The 27,468-nt window shown below is 35.0% G+C and overlaps 1 protein-coding gene across 1 annotated transcript; it reads left to right on the forward strand.

Annotated features, from left to right (window-relative positions):
* Window positions 1–1,573: 1,573 nt before the first annotated feature.
* LOC125821594 (uncharacterized) lies at window positions 1,574–4,938 on the forward strand. The gene is made up of 3 exons (XM_049501012.1): window positions 1,574–1,917; window positions 2,037–2,158; window positions 3,748–4,938. Exons 1-3 carry the CDS (start codon window positions 1,759–1,761, stop codon window positions 4,535–4,537), a joined length of 1,071 nt encoding a protein of 356 aa, XP_049356969.1. The 5' UTR covers window positions 1,574–1,758; the 3' UTR covers window positions 4,538–4,938.
* Window positions 4,939–27,468: the final 22,530 nt, after the last annotated feature.

Consider the following 27,468-nt stretch of genomic DNA (forward strand, 5'->3'; position numbering starts at 1 on the left):
ATGGTGGTATTCGAAGAAGGAATTGGGGGTGGGGTAGGGAATTCGAAAAAAGGAGAAAAGGAGTGGGGGTTTGCACAAGAGAAAGAGGATGGTGGGGTTTGGAGAAGATGAAAGAAGACGATTTTTCTTTTATTTTTTAATTATATAATACATATATTAGTGAGATCAATTTTTTTAATAAAAAAATTACGTGGTGCCTTACCTTTTTTCTTTTACCACATCAGGATTAGGGGTGATGTTTATTCACCTCAAATAAGATTAAGGGGTTAATAAATATTCGTGTAATTAAAGTGTTAAAAGTAAATTATATTGTCAATTTATAGAAGATTTTTATTTATTTTCTCAAAATAATAATAATAAAAAAAACTGATTCATGAATTCAAGTTCAAACGCGGAAAGTTGTCGGTGACTATCCAATCACACACAGCCAAAATTGTTCCCTCTTTCAAATGTTGACTTTTTAGCTTATAGTTATAAAAATGAGGAAAATGTTTACAACTATGAACTGATTATTATGACTTTCATTTCCATTTAGAGTATGCTCAGTATGAATTGAAAATATTTTTGAAAAATAAGTAAATTTTTATTCACTTTTTTATATTTAATATAAGTGAGAAAATATTTATTTATATTTTAGATAAATATATAGAAGGTGGGATAAGATGTAGTGGTGAAATTTAAATTTTCATTAAAGGAGTTCAAAATCCGAAGAAGTAAATATGAATTAGTTGAAAGAGTTCGACATCTAATATATATATAAATTTAATCACATATAATTAATAAAAATTTCCATCAATGGGAATTCAAATGAACCCACAAATCATAAGTTGGGGTGAAAATGAAGTGTGTTCGAGGCAGAGAGGATACAAATAATGTGAATACCGCTTGTTTATCCTACTTATATTAGAAAATTTATTTTTCTTATTTTTAATAAACTTATTTTTCTAAAAAAATATATTTTTAAAAATTTTGACAAATAAAAAATTAAATACACAAAATTAATACATGCATTATTTCTTTTATAAACTATAACTAAAATATGTTTAACACACCCTTAAACACTACCTTTACCTCAAATTGACTCCAACTACAAGTCAACTTGGTGTAAAGGGCAAAAGAAAAACTTAAAAGAGAATTTCTAATAAAAATTCATTAATATAGATGCTAGCTTAGAATACGAATTGAGAAATTTAGTTTTGATTTAAGGGAAATTTTAAGTTTGGAATTTGATAGAAATCGATTTTCTTTCATTAAAATATCTAAAATGTTATTATCCTTTTGGGTTTTTGGATAAGTTTTTAAGCCAATAGCATTAAACTAGTATTTCCCATTGGCTAAATAACTCTAAATAAATTTGTTTCTTTACTCTATTAAATTCTTTTATTTTATTTATACAAAAAAGAAAACACGTATAGGACACTAGAAATTGTTTTGTTTTGTTATGAAAGAAAAAAAGGTGTTGTTTAGCAATATAGGGGAGTGAGTAGGGTGTGGTTGTAATTTTATTTATGAGCTAAATAAAGTAATAGTAGTAGTAGTAGGAAAATAAATGATAAAGTAGTGATTGTTGAATAAGTAGAAAGAGTCATCAAAAATCGGAAGAGGGTTTCATCTTCTCTTTCACATTTACAAGATCGGCAACAGATCTGAGAGCCTTTCATCTGAATGTGTAGATTGCGTTTGGGGAATTGGTGAGTAGTTTTTTCTTGGTTGTTTGTTTGTTTGTTTGTTTGTTGTGAGGTGGGGGTTGGGGGGGTTATGGATTGGGAAGGGAGAGTGAATGGAGGAGATTGTAATCTGACATCTTCTTCTTCGTCGGGTTGTACTAGTATGGGTGCTGGAGGATTCAGTTATATACAACACACCGTTTCTAAATTTGATACCCTTGCTGGTGTAGCTATCAGATATGGTGTTGAGGTAAATTCATTCTTTCAATTATTACATTCCACAACTTAGGACTTCTTTACATCCCTGCATATTTTGAAACCAAACCAACTGATTCCGTGCAGTAAACTGACCAGTTATTTTGCTCTCAGGTGTCTGATATCAAAAGGATAAATGGCCTCGTATCAGATCTCCAAATGTTTGCTCTCAAAACACTTCAAATACCGTTACCTGGGAGGCATCCCCCATCGCCCATCATATCAAATGGTCAAGGGTATTGCTCTAAAATCTTCACTTACCAATTTACTATTCATACAGGATTTTCATGTGTAAAGAACTATATTTGTGGATCTATGTTTTGTATTTCCAGTTTAGATGCAAGTCTTATTACTTGTTTATCATAAAACCTACCTTTCATAATCCAGCTGCCTTAAATTATATTTGAGGTTACCTCTGCCCAATTGAATTTACTCCCTATCTTTTTACCATCAATCAAAATTTTTATTGGGACCAACTCAATCGCTTATATTTATGCTTCTCTAGCTACTCATATCTTATCTTTATTGGTCTTATGTTGCGTATTGAGGTCAACCGACCTTTCTTTGCTTCTGAATTTTTATCTAGGGCTTGCTTGGTCTAGGTTTTGTTTGATGTACCCTGTGAAAGCAAAACTTCTAACAAATCATTTAGCTTAGGTAGTAGATCATATGTTGCTCGGCTCCTCCAAATGACTGCCGCACCTGTGTTGGATCCCCCAATAATGAATAACTTTTGGATGATCCGACACAGTCGACAACATTTTTCTTTTTAGAGGATCCAACACACAGCCAATGGCATTTTTTAAGGATCCAATCAGCATAGGGTAGAAGTAATCTTCATTACACTTGGACTAATGGATCTCCTACTGCATTTTGGTGTACAAAGATTGTGGATCAATCTGTTCTCCAAAAAATAATAAATAGTTGTACACCAGCATTATTTGACCGTAGCTGTAGATATAAGTAGAGATCGAGTGGCAAAGAAACCAAGCTGTTCTGAATGATTACTTCGGCTTATTCATTTAAGTATTTGGGATCAGCTTGATGCACTTAGATTTATTTATTGATGAGTCAGGCTTAGTAAGTGTTTTTGTAAGTACTGATTTTACATGATTTTCTCACGTCCTTAGTCTTGAAGAAAATAGCAGAGATCCATACCAATCACAAAGAGAATGCTTTTGGTTTTTTTTGTTTGTTTCAAGATTGATAAGCTTACTTAGTTTGTCTCACGAGAAGTTTCTTGCATGTGCAACTGTTGTCTTTTTGTACACCTTCACAAGTCAGTTAGCTCTTCCCTCAATATCCAATACTGAAGGGAGAATTACTGTCTTACACGAGACACTTCTTATGAACAAGCTATGAATGTCATCTAACAAACTAGAGGTGGATGACATTTGGGCCCTGAGAAAAATGTAGGGAACTTGTTCTATGCAGTTTTAGAGTCAGATATCAAAGTGACGAAAAAAATAAAGGACATGTGATAATGAGAGATCATAAGGGTTTTATCACTAATCTGGCCTAGACAAGCTGAGAGGAGGAACCTGAACTCTGTTTGTAGCTCATGCTTTTTAAATAACAAGTTTCAGCAGAAACTGTTGTATGACCTGTTGAAGTTACATGTTTGGGGATTGTGTTAAGTTGATTTACCTCTACATTGAGTATTTGTATGACTTTAACTACATGCTAAATTGACTTAATTTTATTTGTCTTATTGAACCAAGAACCTGAAAACGTCTTTTCATATACGGAAGCTTGTCCCTTGGTTATTTTACCTTTGCACACTACCATCTGCAATAGTGGCTAAGTGTGACTTTTTTCTTTGCAGACCTAGCAGCTCTGAGCAGACTTCTTCAAGTCGTCGACACTCTGATATATTCGATTCATTTCAGTCCCTGAAACTGAAATCCTCTCCCCAGCCAAAAATTTCACCAGCCATGAGCAGCTTACAAGGATATTATGGTCTTAAACCTCCAGATCAGAAAGCTGCTTCTGAAGGATTTGAAATGGCAGTGTATCGTAAGGGAGGATCACATTATTTAGAAGATGGCCCGTTTTACAAATCCTCTTCTCTTTCAAATCCACCACTTAGTCTTCAGAGAAAATCTAAAAGTGTAGCTAATGGTTTTATGTCAGAGAATGGAGTTCCTGCAAATCATCTATCAACACAAGACACCAGAGACAATGGTTCGGATAGATGGTTTGAGAAATTAGTGAGAAGGCGTCAAAAGTCAGAGACTGATTTCACGCGTACTCCAGAAATGCTGTTGAAGGAAGATAACAGCAACAGTGGCTGGTTTTCAGCCGTCACTGGCAAGGGCTTAGCTTTGAGACCCAAGTCAGCTAATCGAACTCTCTCTGGAGCGGATGCTGAAGCAAATTCAATAAATCCTATTCCTATTGGCTTAGGGGATTCTTTACTAAACGACAGCACATCCGTAGTTAGGAAGTCATCAAGTACATCGAATCTGCAGGATTCAGATAGCGGTACATTGTCTTCCTTGTGGAATTTGAAGCCAGATTTTCAAGCAATTTCTACTGCAGCCATTACTAAGCCAATCTTTGATGGGCTACCTAAACCAATCACAGGTCGAAGAAACAAGGCCGCACTCGATTAGGTTATTCTTTCTGCATTAGCTGCTTAGAAGTTCATTTCTTCGATACTTTAGACAGCATCCTCTGGTGAAGTGATAAATGGAGAATTGAAGATAGAAGCAGACACTTTGGTTATCTCATGGTAAAAATAAACTTGTTTTGGTTTATGAATATCGGTTGGGGCATGTTCATATCTTCCATTGGTGAAGTTGAAGTGTCCTCAGAATTAGTTTGAGATTTATAGCAGCACCAAACTTGGGTGAAGCATCCATTTTTGCTATAGAATGGTAATGCATTATGACAGCAGATGTATATTAGGCATTTAAGTTGATTGATCTGAAATTGGGAGAGAGGATACTGTTTATACGTGTATTATATGATCTGTACATGATCACTTTTCTACACATGATTTGTGTTTTTATTTCATCTGGAGTGGAGATTGATAATTATTTTTACACAAACACACTGAATTGCTAATCTTTTAATCATGTAGGCCATTCTTGCATGTAATATATATTTGATATCTGATGCCCAAGAAAAGGCATAATGTCAGAAATCAGAAAGATTAATTAACATTTGATTTTGATAGCAGCTAATCTTCACCCATTAATGTATTTCTTAAAATAAATAATGATCTGATTATTAAAATATCTTGACATAGTCAACACGTAAAACAACACTATCCACAGAAAAGCAGCAAAAAATAACTAGAGAATCAGAAAAAAAAAAAAAAAAAAAAAAAACTTCATGTAAGCCACATTTTGCATTTTCTTTTGCAAGGATATTTTTTCTCGGGTATTAAATGGGTGGGTTGAGTTGAAATTAGAGATATAAAAATGGATTGAAATAAAAATAATGACCGGATTGAGTTTGGAGATATTAAAATAGGTTGAAATAAAAATCGAATTGGGTCAATGACCTATCCAAATTTACTTTAGACTCAAATGGATTGAGCTCAAATGGGCTAAAAAGTTGAGTCATGATCCGTTCAAATTGACCCGCTTAATCTTTATAATTTTAACATATTGTTATTTAACTTTTATAACCATAATTTGAATTTCAATTAAAAAAATTTAACAAATATAAGTTATAAATGGATAGATAAGTCTTAGAAAATATAGAATAAATAGTTAGTACTTCATACCTTTAATATGAGAATGTACAATACACTAATGTAAATAAAAAAAATCTTATAACGGGTTGAAATTAAAAATTAAATTAGACTCAATTGAAAATTTATTAAGTAGGCGTTCATATCACGATATGGTATCGTGAGATGGAATCAGCGTTTGGACATGCAATTTTACGCTGATTCCATCTCATGATTTCATATCATGAGAGGTGATACCATATTCTCCAAAAACCATAATTTGGAATTATATGGTGATTCCATATCATGATTTGAGATATTTTAATACAATAATTGATCCATGAGTTTATATTTTGTTAAAACAACCCCACATTTATATCTATTAACCATTTGTTTCATATGTAAATAAAATTTATAATCACATCATTACTTTTTAAAATTTATTATTCTCACCGACATAAAATTTATTATTCTCACCAACATATAGTCACTTTAACTCACACCTCACGATTGTGAAACTTTTCAACATTCACTCGAAACAATTAACCGGCATGTTAAAATAGTTGCCGAGGCAATTAGCAAGATGACACCAACATTTATACAACCAAAAAATATGACTGGTGTACATTCCAAAATTTGACATAATACTCGATTTTGGCCTTGATTTAAGGTGAAATTTCAATCACATTAATAAATTTATTTTATGGCCTTAATAAGTGAACATTTATATTTTATGTGTAAGTTATTAGTATTTAGTTACATATTTCTTATCAACTTTGTTTAAAGAGATAATATTTATTTTATGACTTTGCATTGTCTTGGAAGCACTATTTTTATTACTCTTACAAACATTTTTTTATGAAGTGCATTCTATAATGCTTCCAATTTATTTTATGTTCACTAAATTAATATTGATGTATTTTTTATTTGGTAGGATTGTGTTGGTGCGATTGATGGAACATATATAGAAGGGGAGGTTCCTAAAGCGGTGCAACAAGCATATCGTAATCACAAAGGAAGAACATCACAAAATGTCTTATATGCTTGTGATTTTGATATGCGATTTACCTTTGTTGCTGCTGGTGCTGTTGGTTGGGAAGGTACTGCACATGATAGTAAAGTACTTGAGAATGCACTTGTTGAACCAACATCACAATTTTCATTTCCGTCACATGGTAACTTTAAATTACATCCTTAGAATAAATATTATTTATTTACACAAAGCTGTCTTATTTACGTCATAGATGCTTGTAGTAATTCTTTATAAAATGTTTTTTGGTAGATAAATATTATGTTGTTGATGCTGGTTTTCGAAACACAAAAGGATTTTTTAGCTCTATACAAAGGACTACGCTATCATTTGCAAAATTACCGAGGAAGTGAAAGAGAGCTTCAAAATGCCAAAGAACTATTTAATTATAGGCATTCATCTCTGCGCAATGTGATTGAAAGGACTTTTGGAGCTTGGAAAAATAGATTTAGAATACTGAAACAAGACATGAACCATTATGATATTGATACACAAGTGAAAATTGTCATAGCTTGTGCAGTGTTACATAATTATTTGCGAGAATATCAAAGTAGTGATGAAATATTTATGGTCTATGAACATGAAGATATAGTTGCGGAGGATATTGACCAACAAATGGTTCAAAGTAACAATGTTGGTTCGTCTTCTCGGTCACATGATCGAGAAATGCAAGTTCAACGTGAGGAAATTGTTTGTACTATGTGGGAGGATTATATTAAAGACTAGTACACTACAATTTATATTCAATTTTTTTTATTAAATTAAAGTTAGATCAAACAATTACTTAAGTGGAGAACAAATAACTTTGTAATAATTTATTATGCGATTTTATAATTTTTTGTTTATTTGATAAGATTGAATAAACAATTGGGGCTGTTTTAATAGTTTTACAACTTATGAGATTTTTATGTTTATGAGAAAAAATACAACACAAAAATTTCATATCGCATGTCCAAACAAACCTTCAATTTCATCCCATGATTTCATATCATGATACCATATCATGATTCCATATCATGATACCATATCGCATGGCCAAACGGGCCCTAAAAATGAATTAAGGCTTGAATGGTTGAAATTGAATTGAATTCAATTTTTCTTAATCCCAACCTATAAAATTATAAAAGAATTGAACAAATTACCTATATTTGGAATCATTTTGACACCCTACTCTACTGTGCAAGTATACTTTTAGAGAAGGACTAAAATACAAAAAAAAAAGACTCGGCAAGCTTCTTTTAAGAGGAAATGGTCTTAAACCCCCCTAACCTATACCCGAAATCCCAACTACACACTCCAACTTCAAGGGTGTCATATTACCCCCTGAACTTTATATTTCTCTATTTTCTACACACTTAAGTGCAGACATGTCATAGGAGGTGTTCTCACCTCCTCTAGGCGTGTTAGAAGGTGAATTTGACGAAAAATTTCTCTTTCTCCAACAGTCATCTTCCCCACTCTTAAATAAACCATTGTTTCTTCTTCCCCACCATTAACCCTTGTTCCTTTTGTAAAAAAAAAACATGATTTTCTCTAAAAAAAATAAGTAAGATTTAGTTGTTTATGTTCATTTCTACTTCAAATCTTGAATTTAGGGTTTATAATCTGCTCTAATTTCTTAGTTAGGTCTCTAATTTGAATTTTGAATTTTCTCGAAATTCATCAAAAATGACAAATGAAAACTTGAATAAGCTAAATCAGTTGATAAACTACGAAATCAAGTTGAAAATACACAACAAAATTCTTCGATCATCAACTGAAATGCATATGCAAATGGAGAAGGAGATGAAAAGGAGAAAGGATGATTTTTGGGTCTTTTACGTTTTAGGAGGAAAATGGGGAAAAAAGGGAATTGAGAGTTGAAGAGGTGGGGGACTCGGCGCGTGCAATCACGTCGGACTATTTGTTTGGTTTATGTGTTGAGGTCAACATTTAAGTGTGTAGAAAATAAAAAAATATGAAGTTCATGGAGGTAATAGGACACCCGTGAAGTTGGAATGTGTAGTTGAGATTTCGGGTATAGGTGGGGGGCTTTAGACCATTTTCTCCTTCTTTTAATGCATCTTTCCCTTTCTCCTTTTTTGACAATTGATTGCATCATAATAAATTCCTTAACAACTACTTCCTCTATTTTTTTTTAGTTCCTCCGTTTTAAAAACAAATGACCTAGTTTGATTTGGAACAGAGTTTAAGAAAAGAAAAAGATTTTTTTAATTTTATGGTTCTAAATTAAAGTTATGTTAAATGTATCAAAATGCCCTTTAATCTTGTGGCCTTAAACATGTCACGTGGAAAGTTGAAGTTAAAGTGTTGCCAAAAAAGGAAAGAGGTCATTCTTTTTTAAACAGACTAAAAAGGAAATTAGGTCATTCTTTTTTAAACAGAGAGAATACTTGTTAAATTTTGACTTGACATACCTAATAAGAAAATAATGATTACTATAGTGAGTTTACAATTTGACTCATACAATCTTAGACGTATTTACTCATTATATTTTTCAAAGACATTAACTCAATGTTAATAAATTGGGGTATCATAGAGAAAAAAAATTTATTTTTTCTTGATTTGTCAAAAATAACAAGTAAATAAAGAAATCAAATTAAGAAATATTTGACAAGTAAATAGGGACAAGTAATATAAGTGTCACTTTAGGCATAACAAAAATTTCCGTCCTTAACACAAAAATCAGTATATGATTTTTTAATGGTCATTTTACATAAATAATATAATATAATACATTAATTACAAAGTATAATATATACTCTTACTGAAAACAGTATTAGTTTTGTTACCAGAAATAACGAAACACCAAATCTGCCGCCGGAAGTACTCCATGCTGGCTGATTCGGTCATGGTAACCCTTGGTGATATTGCTCAGGTAAGATTTTGATTAATCTATTTAGATATTTCAGATTTTTTTATTATGACTTTACAATTTTTAAGAAAAAATATAAGTAATTAATTAACATATTTTAGTACCGTTAATAAGAGAACAAATAACCAATAATTATAATACATTTTGAATTTAATATATTATAGGCATGTTTCAATGCATGTGGTGAATAAATAACTAAAACATTTTTAATACAAATATATTATAAGTATTATATCTGAATTTCAAATATTCAAGTACTATTTAAATTAGTTTACATCATTAGAAATGTATTATATTTGTTTTGGAATAATAACTATCGAATTTATAGTAATGTATAATATCAATTCAAATTGTATTATAACTATCATTTATATTTATACAATTTTAATACAACTTTAATACAGTTTTTTCAGAGCTTCACCTCTTCTTATTCGGTAAATCACCATCACTAGACCACCGATTGTTTATACTTAATACAATTTTGATACAACTTTAATATAATTTTTCAGAACTTCACCTAATATATAACTAAAACATTTTTAATACAAATATATTATAAGCACTATATGTGAATGTCAAACATTCCGGTACTATTTAAATTAGTTTACATTGTTAGAAATGTATTATATTTGTTCTAGAATAATAGCTAACAAATTTATATATATATATCGAATTCGAATTGTATTATAACTATCATTTATATTTATACAATTTAAATAAAACTTTGATACAGATTTTCAGAGCTTCACCTTTTTTTTCTCGTAATTACCACCACCAGACCACCGATTACTTATATTTAATACAGTTTTGATACAACTTTAATACAATTTTTTAGAACTTCACATAATATACAATTTTAATACAACTTTAATACACATTTATATCAAATGGTCATTAAAACTAAAATTATGTCGTATATGGTAATAAAAATGAAATAACACTTAAAAGTGTGATTAATCCAATAAAATATATTATCTATGTAAAAATTTTATTTTTAATTATATTCTTATACTCCATCTTCTTAATAATGTTCAATTTTCAAGACACGTTAAATAAGAATAATTTAGTAAACTATACATTATATTAGGGGTGTCAAATGGGCGTATTGGGTTGAAATTTGAGATATTAAAATGGGTTGAAATAGAAATTAGGTTGGGTCCTGACCCACCCAAGTTTACTTTGGGCTCAAATAAGTTGGACTCTAATGGGCTTAAAAACTGGTTGGGTCTTGACCCGCTTAATTCAATAATTTAAATATATTATTATTTAAGTTTTATAACCACAATTTGAATTAAACTAAAGAAAATATAAAACAAGAAGTTACAAATGGATAGATAAATTCTAAAATATATAAAATATATAGTAATTATAGGAACATATACATTACATCAATGCAATAAAGAGTCTTAAAACGGGTTTAAATTGGAGATTAAATTGGGCTCAATTGAGGATTCTCTTAAATGAGTTAGGACTTGAATGGGAGACTTGACTTGAAACCCTAGGTTGACTTCTTCTTCTTCAAGCTTTCTAGAGAGAGAAATATTTTGGAGAGGAAGACTTGTTCTTCTTCTAAGAATTTGAGAGAATGATTTCAATTAGGGAAATTTGGGATTTAAAACACTTATATAGGACTTCTAGGTAAAGGCAAAACGACAGTGTTAGGATAGAATAATTAGGAAAAGACCCAAAAGCCCCTGACTTAAAGTTGATGCAACCACCGGACAGTGGCCCTCACGAGTCTCTGTGGCAATTATGGTCCTTGACCAATGGCCTGGGGAGAGCCCCCATGCTGCCTTGCCCCTTCACAACCACCTTAACGGGTCATTTGCCTCTTCACGACCCCTCTAGGGGTTCGTGGGAGGAGGCTAACTTTGGGGATAGGTTCTACCTCCCCCACACGGGCGTCATAACGACCCGCCTACCTTCCCACGGGTCATTAAGACCCTCGTGGGAGGGGTTCCTACCTAGCATGTCCTGGAGGACTTGCCACGGACCATGGTCCCCTTTACAGCCCGTCTAGGGCTCCGTGGAGGGTCCATGGTTCAGGTATTGGCCTTTGAGTTCTTCCTCATTACCCCTTTTTAGGCCTTTCTTGAATTCGAGTTGTTACACCCCGTCTATCCTTGGGAAAAATCATGCAATTGGGTCAACACTAAGCCACTCAGACTTAACCCACATCAAATTAGGCACAAACCCAGCAAATTAAGCAATTCAATTCAACAATTTAACCAACACAATCACGATTCATCATTATTACAGGAATTCACAATTAAAATCACACGGACACAGTTAAATTTCAATAATATGTTGCTCCCCATCAAAATCAGACACTTAATCTTAGTTAAATAGTTTAAGCCCACACCACATATGCCTTCTAAACTCAAAAACAACAACAAGAAGTTGAAACACCAACCTTAAAGCTGAAAATAATCAAGAAATTAAGGGATTCAGGGTTAGGTTGACTCTAACTGCAAGCGAATGCACTCCTAGCACCTTAAAGAAACTCACACAAGGCTCACAAACACTCAAAATGCACGATGCAAGAGAAAGGAATCGAAAAAGATATCAGATATTAAAGATATTGATTTTTGAATTTGAAAAGACTTTTAGCCTTTTTATATCAGGCACGTTCGGTGATCACGACTAACGTTGCCAAACGTATTCGGTGAATTGCCAACTGGAGCTTAAGCTTGCCGAACTTTACTGAACAAACACCAAACCTGAAGGTTGATTCGGCGGACCCGATGGTCCTTTTAATGAACTTTGGCGAATCTCCCTTTGGAGTTCTGATCGCCTATCTTTACAGTGCACTTTTTCATTTTTTTCAAGCTCAAAAGGTGGATCGTAGTTTGGGTTTTGCATCACATATTCTTCCCTTTTCAATCTTTCAACCTCTTCTCAACCTACACTCACAAAGCACGCTATTTAAGAGTACTAAAAGAAACAATAAAGACTTGGATTGCCTCCGAAGAAGCATTTTTTTTAACATTATGGCACAACATATTTCTCAAACTAAACAATCATCGTTGGTGTTTGGGATGGTGTCACTAGGAAAAGTTCCCTTTTGCCTAAGATTTAGATGAGTGGAAATTTGACCCAATTGGATCTCCAACATCTTGATAGAATTTGAGTGTGAAGTTACCTTCTGAGTTATAGTGGAGAAGTCATTTTAAAAATCCTTGAACACCTTATCGGACCCTTTAAACTTGTTGTAGATTCTTACAAGCATGTCTTCCGTCCGGATTCCTTCTAACCCAGCTGGTTCTTTTGGGTGTGGATAATCATGGGGAGGCACATATCTATCTTTGTCCATCTGCCTATCTCTCCAATTTCCACCTCGACAGTTTTTTCAACCACTATCTTTATCCTTGTTTGAACCTGGGTTCCCACCTTGTCGTTGATAATTATTGTGAGAACCATCCACTTGATTTCCCAAGTATTGAAATTTTTTATTGTATAATTCCTCGAATTTGGCATCATCTGGGCACTACCCACTATTGGTTCCAACCGCATTTACCGACCTGGTTCCACCTCCCATAACATGTTTAGACAACAAATCATTTTGAGTTATTATTTTGGCTATGTTTTCATCCCTTTCATGGTCCTTCTTGATTTGCTCTTTTCTCAAACCCACTTGTAGAAGAGGCATTTGGTCCTCTCTAGTATGTCATGCTCGACTAACCTTAGTTATATCATCTAGCAACAAAGAAGCTATATCATACGATTATCTCATCAATCCACCATGGACTAATTGATCAACCACACCTTTATTGACTGAATCAAGGATGCAATAAAAATATTGCAACAACAAATTGTCTGGAACGCCATGCGTTGTACATTGCAATAGCAACTTTTTGAACCTCAACCATGTTTCATGCAAAGCTCACCTCCAATGCTTTTGAAAAAATTTATTTGGAGATGAAGTTTAACTATCTTCGAGGGTGGAAAGAATCTTTCTAAGAATGCCACAGTTAGCTCATCGCACAAAGTAATAGAATCATTTGGCAACTATGTCAACCATCTTGTAGCCTCTCTTGTTATAGAGAACGAGAATAACCTCAACCTTATAGATTCTTGGGAGATATTCTTGAACAAAAAGGGTCCACACACCTTTTTGAAATTACTAAGGTTCTCATGGGGATCCTCATGAGCTAAAACCCCATAAATTCATTTCATTTGGAGCAATTGTATCATAGTTCGGGTAATGTGAAACACCGTCCTCCCGGTTGTAGGAGGTATCCAGATTGCTCATGTGGTTTAAATCACATTAATAAGCATGTCATTAAGATCACCCATGTTGTCATTTTGACCGTAGTGATTGTCATTGTCACTCCCATGGTCACTCATTTTGTCAACCTGCAAATCAGTCAACAACAACACCAACCAACAAACTACTACAACTAAACCAAATTAAAATATAATTTCTCAATTAGAATTTCAACCACCATTCTCTGGCAGCGACGCTATTTTTGATAACGCCCAAATCACCCTCCAAAATAGTTAAAAGAGTTAGCGATTGTCGTCAGTTTAAAACCCAACGAAGAGTTGGGGTCGAATCCCACAGGGAATGGTTTATCATACAGAATTTCTTATCAAGAAATTTGGACTTAAAATTAGTTCATTTGTAATAGTAAGACAATGGGGTGGATGGTACCACCAACTTAATATAAAGATTTTGTTATCAGTTATCACAATTAAACGAAAATTCAATCAAAATCAAGAGTTAACAAGTAATCTAGCGGTGCGGGGATTGGAAATCAATGTCAAATAGGGGTGATTGTGTTGCTCTGTAGTGATGAACATTCATGAATTGTCTAAGTCATCTTTACTGACACTAATTATTTTTCGATCTTAAAGCATCTATGCATAGAGTCTCCTTTCGGTCTCATCTATATTCCATTTCTAAACAACTCAATACCTTACTCTATTCTCTCTTTCAAGAATAGGGAAAATAGATCCAGTCCATAACCTCTCTTTCAAGAAAGTCATCGACATAAAATCTAAATTGCAAGTATTGAACTAATTACCCACTCCAATTAATCTCTTTTGAGCATCAACCGAAGATTGGAAGTAAGAATTAAGTTTGCAACATTAACCCATAAGTTAACCCCATGGTAGTTTGTCACAACCCAAAATACCCCTTAGACATGGCATGGCAAATAAGACCACGAGAGTCCATACACAAGCCACTTAGCATACATCATACAATATAATAGAATTAAAGAGTTAAAATTAACATTTTATTTAAAAGAGTTTGATAAAAAGTAGCGGAAGTCAAACACAAGTCTCAAAACTATCTATTATATCATAAGGAAGCGATTGGGACGTAACTCATACATCACATATAAAATTTGAAATGAAAAGACATGTAAACAATAAAAGAGTCTCAGTTCTCGGAACATGAGGACTCACTAATCTTCAATGTCTATAAATGATCACTTGCCACAAGTATTGGAGGTAGGAGCATCGGACCTTACGTTAATAAAACAATGTAGGCACAAGTATGCGTTAGTACATGGAATGTACTAAGTATGATAACAATGTATAATAGTTATGAAATCATGCTAAAATGACTTTATATGACATGCAATGACCAAGCTAAATCATAAATAACATGTTAGAAAACATAATTCATGACCATGGTCAATGCAAGATAAACATCTTTAAAATGTATTTGAGATACTTTTAGAAAGTAACCTTAGTTCATTATTTTGGGAGATTTACCTTTAACTGACATAGACCGTGTGAGCTATAACATGGAATCCAGTGTCTATCCCATATTGAAAAGAGATGCCATTACTTGTCAAGGTAAGAACCATGAACTTTTAGCTTATGTGGATCAACTAGCTAATGTCTATCTAAGACAAACCTATGGTGGCACTTAGTAATTGCCGCTTGTCCACTCGGTGCTAAGCATAAATCCCATGGAATAGTCATTATTCTTAACTTGTCATATTATCCATGGAAAGGAATAATTAAGTAGCCAATCCAATTTAGAGTTCATTAGAATAGCTCCTAAATCTTGGTTCAACTTAGATGAGAAAACCTTTCAACCTTATGAATCCTTTATGTGAGAAATCCTTTCACAACAACAACATCAATGTTTTACTCTCAAGCAACCTTAAATCAATTTCATAAAGAAAGATGCATTATCTTCATAAATTCATCTTTCATAATTCAAAAGCTTCATCATATGATCAAAATCTAGAAATCATGGATCATGCACAGGTTCATGTGAATTCAACTTAAAAACATTTAATTATCTCAAATCACTCATAAAAAGACATAAATTAATCAATTGGATCATAATTGAAAAGAGCTCATGAGATGGAATAAAACCCTAACTTCCATTGGAGATTCTAACTTGTAAAATTAGAGAATTTAGGAACCCTATGGAGGAAAGGACTCCATAGGTGAATACTATCATACCTTGATGTCAAAATCCCACAATCAATAGTGAATTTGGGGACTTGATCTTGAAACCCTAGACTTCTTCTTCAAGCTTTAGAGAAAGAAATTTTGGGGAAGAACTTGGAGGGATTTGGGGAAATTTGAAGAATGATCTAGAGTAGCTAGATTTTTGTCTTAAAAGACTTATATAGGGTCTAGTATTAGGATTAAAACGACAATAGTTTAGTCACTAATCAATTAGGGAAAAGACTAAATACCTCTTTAAAATAACTGCCGACCACCATCTATGTTGGACTTACAATTCGTAATTCCTTCTACGGACCGTACTGGTCAATCGTAGAAAGTGATCAGAGACTCTAAATTTGGCCAACAATCGATGAAACCCATGTATGGCTCGTAGGTCTTCCTACGGTCTGTACATGCCAACCCTAGAAACCAACTTTAATCTTTGAAATTTCACTAAGTATAGGGGTGAATTGTGAAAAGGGTACTGGGACTTGTTTTGAAAAAAATATTTTCCTACTACCTACGGTTGCCAACTACGACTCATAGAAGCTTCTACGGTCCATAGATGGGACCCATAGATACAGACACTAGTCCAAAATAACATTTTTCCTTCTTTTACGAATTTGAGGTGTTATAATATCTTCCCCTTGGGAACATTCGTCCTCGAATGGAACTCAAGGCATCATAAGGAGAGTAGGAAAAAGATCTAATAGCCCAACATGAATGCAATCACATAATTGCACGGATCCGAGGAGAAAAATTGACTCCAAGCTAAAGCATGTCCAAATATTATTTCATAAGGCCTATATGCAACTCACACTTAAATGCATATAAACATGGAGAAATCAATCAAGTTAACTCATTTTCTCAAAAATTATGTTTTCATGAGCATGCATTCATGAGGAAATATGAGAATGCCTAAGACATAAGGATGAACCATGAGGAACTAAATACTTCAAGCTAAAGTGGAGTCAAAGGGAAAGAGATTAGGTTACAACACTTCATATCGGCCTCTACCTCTCAATTAGCACCCTCAACTAACTGATTCCTCCAAAGAACCTTTACGGAAGCAACTTTCTTATTTCTCAACTTTTTAACTTGCCAGTCCAAAATCTCAATTGAAACTTCTTCATAAAGAAAGATTCTCCTTAACTCCCAAACTTTCCAAGGGAACAATGAATGTTGGATCTCCAACACATTGCTTCAACAAGAAGACATGGAAAATGGGATGTATCAATGTCATATCATTATGTAAATCAACTTCATAAGAAACTTTGCCAAAACACTTTTAAATTTGATATGGGCCCACATAACAGGGACTAAGCTTCCCTTTCTTTCCAAACCTTATCACACCTTTCATGGGTGAGATTTTCAAGTAAACTCAATCATGAAAATTAAACACAAGGTCTCTCATTCTAACATCGACATAGGACTTTTGTCAACTTTTTGAGTTGTTTTCAACCTTTGTCTAATAAGCCAAACTCTCTCCATAGCCTTATGTACAAACTCGGTACCTATCAAAGCAACATCGCCAACTTCAAACCAACCTATATATGATTTGTACCTCCTACCATAAAGATCCTCAAATGGAGACATACCAATGGTGGAATGATTGCTATTATTGTAAGCGAACTCAATCAAAGACAAATGATCATACCAATTACCCTTGAAGTCAATCACACAAACTCTCAACATATCTTCCAAAGTTTGGATAATATGCTCCGCTTGCCCATCAGTTTGTGGATGAAAGGTCATACTAATCTTAACACGAGTAGCAAGACCCTTTTGAAAAGATTTCTAAAATTAAAAGGTAAATTGGGTGCCACGATCGGAGATAATGGATAAGGGCACTCCATGAAACCTAACCACCAAACCACAAATTATTATTTTTTTGATTTGATTTGGTTTGTCAGTTTGGTTTTACTTTACAGTCTGGCTTGTACACCCCAAACTACAAGTACAGCATATGGTTCTAAGACGAGGGTAGGGGAGCATACCCCAGATCAAAAGAATCAAGCTCTGATTATTATTGATTTGGTGGGTCAGCCACCAATGGTTCATGCACCGATTGTTGGTCCACAGATTACTCTTGAGGTTATTTTGACAACAGTTGCTCAACAATGTTATAAGAGGTTTCAGAATATTAAACCACCCCAATTTCAGGGTGGTAATAGCGAGGATGCTCATGAGTTCTTAATTTTGTGGCATAAGATGCTTGAGGCAGTGGGTATGGTGGATGCTCATGGTGTTCGATTGTTGCACTTCAGCTACGTGGATGTTCCAAAGAGTGGTGGAGGACTTTTATGAGGTCTAGACTTATTGGATCTCCCCCGTCAGAGTGAGTGGTGGAGGACTTTTATGAGGTCTAGACTTATTGGATCTCTCCCATCAGAGTGGTAGGTGTTCTCTAATGCTTTACAGGACTACTTCATTGTCGATTAAGGTTTGAGAGCTTGAATCAAGGTAGTTTGTCTATGATTGAGCATGCGGCCCATTTGTGTGAGCTTTCTTGTCATGTTATGACTATTGTTCCGATGAGGTAGAGAGAGTCCACAAGTTTGTCAAAGGGTTGACTTTCTCCATTAGATAGTATGTGTTCATAAAAGCCAAATAGGGGGCTTTCTTCTAGTCCATTGTGAGCACCATCAAGAAGGTGGCGTTAATGGTTTTATAGGAGTTTGGGGAGCCCAAGAGGGGTCATTCGTCTAGAGACTTTTCTGGTGCCTCATATGGAAGTAGAGGTTTGCATAGATTTCATAGTTCCTTTCACCGTCGTAGACCGGTTCAAGCATCTATGCTAGCAGCTGATAGTGGACAACCTGATGGAGGATCCTATGATTGTGGCTGAGGTGGCTATGATAGTCTATTGTGTTCGTAACAACAGTTATATGTGTCAATGTTTTGTTATACTTGTAGGGATTCAGGTCATTTGATGTATAGTGTCCTCTACATACACTCTTAGAACTCCATCGATCTTATTTAGCTGCCTAGCTAAGGATTCAGCGCCTCCAACCAATGGTTGAGGAAGAGGTCAGTTTGGTAGAGGCAGTAGAACTTCTTGTAGGGGTGTTCCCACTTCACAGGGTGGAAGTAGGGGTTCTAATCAAACTGTAGGTGGATAAGAGGGCCAGTGTTATGATTTTCTAGGGAGGGATGAGGCCAAGACTTCTGATGTGGTGATCACATGGATCATCCCAATTTACCATCGACCTATATCTGTATTATTTGATATGGTGTCTACTTTCTCGTATGTGTCTACCTATTTTGTTCTTGGATTTAATATGATTTTTCATTACATACATATGCATATTCATGTTTCAACACCAGTGGGTTAGTCCTTAGCGGTGGATCAAGTGTATCAATCATGTCTTGTTTCTTTAGTCAAGTATGATACTTGGGTACTTGATCATTCTAGGAATGGTAGACTTTGATGTTATTTTGGGTATGGATTGGCTCTCTCCACATCATGTTATTCTTGATTGTTATGCTAAGACTATGACTTAGGGGTTTCGGGTGTCCCGAGAGTTGAGTGGACGGGAGCTAGTGGTTCTTACCCTAGAAAATTTACTTATTCATTCGAGCTCAAAGAATGGTTGATAGAGGGTGTTTATCCTATCTAGATTTCATTCGGGATACTACTGTTAAGCCTCCTCCCATGAATTTTGTGCCCGTAGTTCAAGAGTTTTTAGATATGTTTCCTACTGACTTCTAGTTGTTCCTCTGGACGGGGATGTTGATTATTCTATTGACTTGAGTCGTGCACCAGGCACATCTTTATTCCTCATTATCGTATGGCTCAAGTTGAGTTGAAGGAATTAAAGGACCAGTTTCAGGATTTGTTGAGTAAGTGGTTTATTCACCCTAGTGTTTCTCCGTGGGGTGATCTTTTGTTGTTTGTGAGGAAGAATGATGGAACCATGAGGATGTGTATTGATTATCGACAGTTGAACAAAGTGACCATGAAGAGTAAGTATCCTCTTCTTCGTATTGATGACTCGTTTGATCAACCTCAAGGTGCATCTCTATTTTTAATATTGATTTAGGTGGGTGAGTTGATTAGATTGATTCTTGAGGAGGCCCATTGTTCCCGATATTACATCCATTTATGGGCGGGAAAGGTGTATCACGACATGAGCCAGAACTATTGGTGGGGTGGAATTAAGGGTATATTTATGATTTTGTTTCGAGGTGCCTGACTTACTAACAGGTCAAGTATGAGCATCGATGTCTCCGATGTATATCTTAGAGGATACATATTCCTAACGAGAGGTGAAAATGGATCACTATAGATCTTTTTGTGGGTTCACCTACCATTGTGGGTGGTTATGACTCCATTTGGGTGGTTTCCAAGTCCACCCATTTCATCCTGGTTTGGGTGAATTATACGGCGGAGAAGTTAGCGAACCTTATATCAGTCATATTGTGCGACTACATGGAGCCCCTATTTTTATTGACTCTGATCGAGGTTCTTTGTTCATTTCCCATTTCTAGAAAGCATTACAGCTTGACTTGGGTAATCATTTAGATATGAGTACAACCATCCATCCTCAAATACACAATCTGTCCGAGCGGATGATTCAGTTGTTGGAGAACATGCTTCAAGCTTGTGTGATTTAATTTGGTGCAAGATGGGTTCGACATTTTCCCTCAGCGAGTTTGACTACAACAATAGTTACCATTCTAGCATTCAAATGACCCCATTTGAGGCGTTGTATGTCATACGGTATAGATCTGCGATTGAACGATTTGTTTTAGCTAAGTTGGATTCATTATGTACAAACTTTTTGACATATGCTATGGAGAAGGTTCTTATGACCCAAGGTAGACTTTTGATAGCCTAGAGTCAACAGAAGAGTTGTGCAGATCGTAGAGTTAGAGCACTAGTGTTCATGGAGGGTGATCAGGTTTTGCTCTGAGTGTCGCCCATAAAGGGTATGATGAGGTTCGTAAACAAGGGAAAGATTAGCCCTAAATTTATTGGACCTTTTGATGTGTTATTCGTATGAAAGAGGTGGCCTATAAGCTGGCCTTCCCACCTAACTTGTCAGTTATGCATCATGTATTTCATATCTCTATGCTTTAAGAGTACGTGGCGGATGAGTCCTATGTACTTTCTCTCAATTCAATTGAGTTGGGTCCAAATTTATCTTTTAAAGAGAAGCCTATAGCCATTTTGGATAGGTAGGTCTGAAAGCTTAGGACCAAGGAGATTGCTTCACTGAAGGTGCAGTGGAAGCACCGTTCAGTTGGTCAGGTGACTTGGTAGACAGATTCAAATATGCATGCCAGATATCCACAGTTTTTGGAAGCTTCAGGTACTTTCTTTTACTTTATGTTCAAGGAAGGGCATGTTTTTAGTGGTGGATGATGCAATGACATGGTTGTTCATTTTTGGAAAGTTTCATAAACTTAACATTTTTCCCTTTTGATATCAACCCCGAGTCATTTATGATTAAGTTTTGATAGTTGGTTTTGAACATTTAGTTTAAAGTTGATATTTTGGTAAAATTTGAGTTTGAAAGGCTTATATTGTTAAGAAAGTGGTTTTTGATGTCTATTGAAGTATTGAGGGTTAAATGGAATTATGTCGATTCTATTAGTCCCGGGATGTAGAATATGGTTAGTGAGAGTTGTCGATTTCAGATTCGACATATTGAGGATTTGAGATCCTAAGTTGGAATATTTGTGGAAATTTATCCTTTTAGTTGACTTTGGTCAACATTCAAGGTTCAGATGCTCAGATCAGAATACCGAGAGTTTCATCGGATTCGGGGGATGATTTTAGGCCTAGGTAAGGTCTTGTTTGATTTTAGAGAGGTCACGAGCTTGTCTTAAGCCTTCTTAGGCGTTATGTTAGTTTCTTGTGGTTCTCGCAAATGTCAGGTGAAGGAGACCTCGGATTCGTGTTTCAATGGTTCCATTGAGTCTAGAACATCAATTATTATTAATTTGAATATGTGGTTTGTGTGTATAGGGTTCAAAATGAATCACGAGGGACCTTTCGATAATTTAAGAGTTGGTTGTGTTTGTTGGTGTCTGCAGGCCTCGCTTTTTCGAAGAAAATGTGCTTAAGAGACCTTCGCAGAAACGAGATCCTCTTTGCCTTAGCTACCGTCACAAAGGTGAAGAATTCTTCAGTTTTTCAAAGGCACTATTTTGCGGGGTTCTATTTTGCATCATTAGAGAGGGGTTTTGACGTGCAAATTTTGGGATTTCAGCCGCATTTTGCATTTTTGAGCTTGGTATACCCTTTGAGGCTATCTTTGAAAGGATTTCTTATGCTAAATCATTTAGGTAAGCTTTTGAGATCCTAAAACTTCATTTCCTTTTGATTATTTATGGATTTTAACATCAGAATTTGGGATTTTGATTGGTAAATGGAAGGTTTTTCAAGAACTCAAGTTCTAACCTAAAATGGAGATTGTGAATTGATCTTGAGTTCTTTTTCAAAATGGTTTTCACTAATAAGTTCCTAAGGTCTTGAGTAATATTTTCAGGTATTGAATTTCGGATTCAAACCTTATTTTTGGAATTGTGTTTTTGGTTGATTGACCCATTTTTCAAGTATATGTGTTAGGTATTGTTGTTTTCGAATATTTATTATGAATACTTAATTGAAATAGATTATGTGTCTTTGGACATTGATCGAAAGGGAAAGACTCAAGTTTTGGAGTGACTAGTTGATTGATTTAAGATAAGTGATCTCTTAAGCCTTGTAATATAGTAGAATTTGTGTATTCCCTTCGTTGTTGTTTGTTGGGAGTAATGGGAATGAGGTGAGGGATTCATTGTTCAACTTGATCAAGCTTAAAGAATAAATTTGTTGATCATGATGCTTGTGATGGCCCTTATTTGATAGATTGATGAAATGCTTGATAGCATGAATGTTGACTTGAATTGCTTGAATTATTATCTCTTCCTTATGGTGTGAGCTTTCTTATGTGCATTGATTATTGTACACTGTATGTCTCGATAAAGTCAATGGGAAATGGTTCCGGGTAGTAAATATAAAGTTTATGGGAAATGGTTCTGGATAGTGATATGATATAAAACCGATGGGAAAGGGTTTCAGCTAGTGATTTGATATAAAGCCGATGAGAAATGGTTCTAGCTAGTGAAACGATATAAAGCCGATGGGAAATTGTTCAGATTAGTGATTTGCAATAAAGCCGATGGGAAATGGTTCTGACTAGTGATATTGTACCGATGGGAATGGTTCGAGCAAGAGACTAATTATTGTGATTTGATGCATTTTGTTGTTTATGTTCGACTTACTTGTACTTAGATTGATGCTGGTGATGAACTTTTTAACATTGAGATTGACTTACTTGATTCGTGTTGATTGTTGGATTGTGATAATTGGACTGTGATTATTGAGCCTTGTGAGTTGTGTATTGTAGAACTGTTAGGTTAGGCTGATTTTTGTGCAGGTTATAGGTGTAGGAGGTTCGGTTGGAATGAAAATACTATTTGATTTCTAGCTTGATGTCTTGTTTATTAGGTTGTTTTTTAGGTATCGTGTTGTTGTTACTCACTCATTGCTTCTACACTTGTGTAGGTTCTGAGGCTGGTATAACGTGATTGCTCTTCTTTTCCCATTTCGAGGCTTGTTGAAGGACTTGAGAGGTAGCTGTTTGTCAACCTGGCGGACCCTTTTTTTCCTTTTCTTTATACATTGTTCTATTTAAAAGACAAAGACTTGAGACTTGTACTTATTTCTTAATTCCGCACTTTATGTATTAGTGGATTGTGTACACGTGACAACCAGGTTTTGGGGTGTTAATAGAATGAATAAGTTTTTCAACTTTTATCTTGTTCTTGCTTTATCTTTCAGTATTTATTTCTTTTCATTGAGTTGAGGTTGACTTCTCTTGGTGGGAATAGACAAGTGTAACACCTTGGATTTGAAAAATAAGGAAAATAAAAAAATTTGGGCTGAAGTTTATGTCAATGGGTCCCCCATTTACTGACTAAAGAAGCTTTTACGGGTTGTAGATGGCAACCATAGGAAGTGGGAAAATAATTTTCTAAAAATCAAGTCTCAGTACCCTTTTTATGATTCACTAGGACGGTCTGTCAACCATTGTAAAGGGTAAAATTGGGATCTGCGATTGGCATCAACGGATCGTAGGAAGGACTACGAGCTGTACATGGGATCCATCAAAAGTTGGTCCAAGTAATGGTTTCTAAACTTATCTACGGTCGACTAGTATGGATTGTAGAAAGACCTACAGACCGTAGGTCCAAACCGTAGGTGAGGCTTGACAATTATTTATAAAGGGATTTTGTCTCTTTTCCTAATTGTTTTAACCTAAAATTAGTCGTTTTGCAATGTACCCTAAGCCCTATATAAATGTTTTAAGTCCCCAATTTACCCATTTCAACTCATTCTCCTAAATTTCCTAAACTTGACCAAATTCATCCTCCCAATTCTCTCAAGTCTAAGGAAGAAGAAGAAGACCTACATTCTATTCAAATCTCCAAATTTTCCATTTTCTTGAGCTTAAAAGATCAAGGTATGAGTGCATTCACCCATGGAATCCCTTTCTCCATAGGGTCCCAAGGATTTTAATATCCGTATTATATTTTCAATTGATCAAATTAGGGTTTCAATTCAATAAATGTGGGTTTCATCAAATTATGATTGATTTTGGTTAATTAGGTATTCTAATGCATGAATTGATGTTAATCCAAGATATTTAGTTGAAATTCCACTAACGCATGCCTAAATTTTATTTTTCAACTATGATCTATGATGAACCCATGAACTATGAATTATGAGTATATGAAGATATGCATGTTTTTATGAGGTTATTGTAAATGAATTGATGATGCTTTGAAAGGAAAGTATTGATGCTATGGTGAAAAGATTTCTCAATTACTATGAAAATCATGATTGTGAAAGGTAATTCTCACAAATGAATTCACATTGGTGAAAGTTGTGCTCATCTATGTTGAACTATGTTTAAGGAGCTATTCTATATTTTGATCTTATAAGTTGTGGATTGGTATTGATCGTTTCCTTTCCCTATGTTAAATTGATATTTCACTTTTATCTATTCCTTTGGGATTTAGACTTAGCACTAAGAGGTCTTTGAGGTGGAGGCTCAAATAGGGTAGTCTCAAGTAGCAACCTCTAGTCCCAAACTATGTGCCTCCGTAGTATGTCTTAAATGACCTAGCTAGTAGATCCACTTTAGCAAATGATGATATGTACGGATTCTACATTGGCAAGTAGTTTCCCCTTCTTTCGATATGAGGGATATACCATATTCCATGATATAGCTCTCATCATCTTATTGTTGGTTAAAGCTAAGATCCCACAAAATGACTATGTTTTTCTTCAAAACTTTTCTTATATCCTTTATGTTAATGTATTTGACTATGTTTTATGATCTTCACGTCATTTCTTCTCTAAAAGCTTTTAAATGTTTCATTATGATCATGCCTATGTCATTCATGATATCATGCCTATGTTTATGCATATTGCCTTATACTTAGTACATTTCATGTACTAATGCAGATTTGTGCCTACATTGTTTCACTATGTAGGGTCTGACGCTCCAACTTCCCATACTAGTGGCTAGTGATCCTTCGTAAATTTGAAGATTGGTGAGTCCCCTTGTTCCAAGGATCGAGACTCCTTTATTGTTTTATGTCATTTTTGTTTCCAACTTTGTATGTGATGTATGGGTTACATCCCAATCACTTTACGATGTATTAGATGGCTTTGAGACTTATGTTAGACTTCCACTATTTTTCAAACTCTCTTTATGTATAAATGCTATTATTAAAAGATTTTACTTTTATTATCTTGTATGATGTATGCTAAGTGACTTGTACAGGGCCTCTCGGGGTTCTATACGTCATGTTATGCCTAGGGTATACTTTGGGTTGTGACAAACTTGGTATCCAAAGCATAAGGTTTAGAAAGGTCCTACGATGTCTCATAAGCCACGTCAAGTAGAGTCTTGTTCATGAGTGTGAAAAACGCCACATTTATGCGTAGAAAGCTCTAAGATGTTTAAGAAATTCTACTTCTTTCATCATTCTAAATTCGTACGATAGAGTTTAACTGTATATGTCTCTCTCTTCTAATCCTTATCCAATACTTTTCAGGATATAACCCCTGGAAAAGAATACATTAAAAGGAATGCGGATAAAAATGTGGAATGAAAAGCTCCACAGGTTTCGGCCAACCTTTTGGCTAAACAAGTGACTAATGCAGAGTTTAGGGATGCTCTTCAAGTGTTGGCTCAAGCCATGACAGCTCAAGACAATAGGGAGGTTGTGGTCCCGTGAACCCAAATATGGATACGGCGGCAACTAGAGTAAGGGACTTCACTAGGATGAATCCACCGGAGTTTCATGGTTCTAAGGTTGAGGAAGATCCTCAAGAGTTTATTGATGAGGTAAACAAGGTGCTCATGATCATGGGAATGACACTGGTGGGAAAGATGGAATCGTCATCTTACCAACTTAAGGGTGTTGCTCTAGTTTAGTTCAACCAATGCAAGGAAGAGAGGGGGTTGATGCGGCTCCTCTTGATTGGAAAAAGTTAAGGTCGCTTTTCTTGATAGGTTTTTCCCCTTGAGATGAGGGAAGGTACTTAAATTAATAAACCTTCGTCAAGGTATTATGAGTGTGAAGGAGTGTGCCTTGAAGTTCACACAATTGTTTAGGTATGCTCCTACTATGGTTGTTGATCCTAGGGCAAGGATGAGCAAGTTTGTTTCGGGAGTGTCTGAGATGGTAGTAAAAAATATCGTAGTGTCATGCTCATTATTGAAATGGACATTTCTTATCTAATGATTCATGATCAACAAATGGAAGAGGACAAACTTAAGAAAAGGTCTAGGGAGGCAAAGAGAGCAAATACCGATGATGGTGACTTTCCACATTCAATGTACGATGGACATGGTCATTCTAAGTTCCAACAAAGGCTCTCCGGTTAAGGTTCCTCCAATTCTTCGGCTCTTAAGTTCAAAAAGTAAGGGTGTCTAACCCTAAGCCTCAAGGAGGAAATGGTGGTGGAAATGGTTCTTCGATTCCTGCATGCCAAAGGTATGGCAAGAGTCATCCAAGAAAATGATTGATGGTTGCGGATAATTGCTTTGGTTGTGGTAAGTGTGGTCACCTCTTGAGGGATTTCCCATCTAGAAATGATAACGAAATTGATGGTAGGCAAGCTCCGCCTAGTGGTTCGGGTTCAAGGGCTCTATAGTAAAACTAATTTTATCCACTTCAAACTCGTCATGATCTAGAGGGTTCCCCCGATATGGTTACCGGTATGTTGAAATTATTTCATCTTGATGGTTATACTTTACTTGATCCCAGAGCTACATTGTCTTTTGTGACACCATATATGGCTATGAGGTTTGATATTCTCCCGAATGTGTTGATATACCCTTCTTCTGTCTCTACACCTATTGGTGAATCTATTATAGCTAAAAGAGTCTATAGAAATTGTCCCGTCTCCTTGTCCCAAAGAGTCACTCATGTTGATCTTGTCGGGCATGATATGTTAGATTTCAATGTTATT

The sequence above is a fragment of the Solanum verrucosum genome, unplaced genomic scaffold (assembly GCF_900185275.1).
Source record: "Solanum verrucosum unplaced genomic scaffold, falcon-dt-bn FXZP01000126.1, whole genome shotgun sequence".
NCBI lineage: Eukaryota > Viridiplantae > Streptophyta > Magnoliopsida > Solanales > Solanaceae > Solanum > Solanum verrucosum.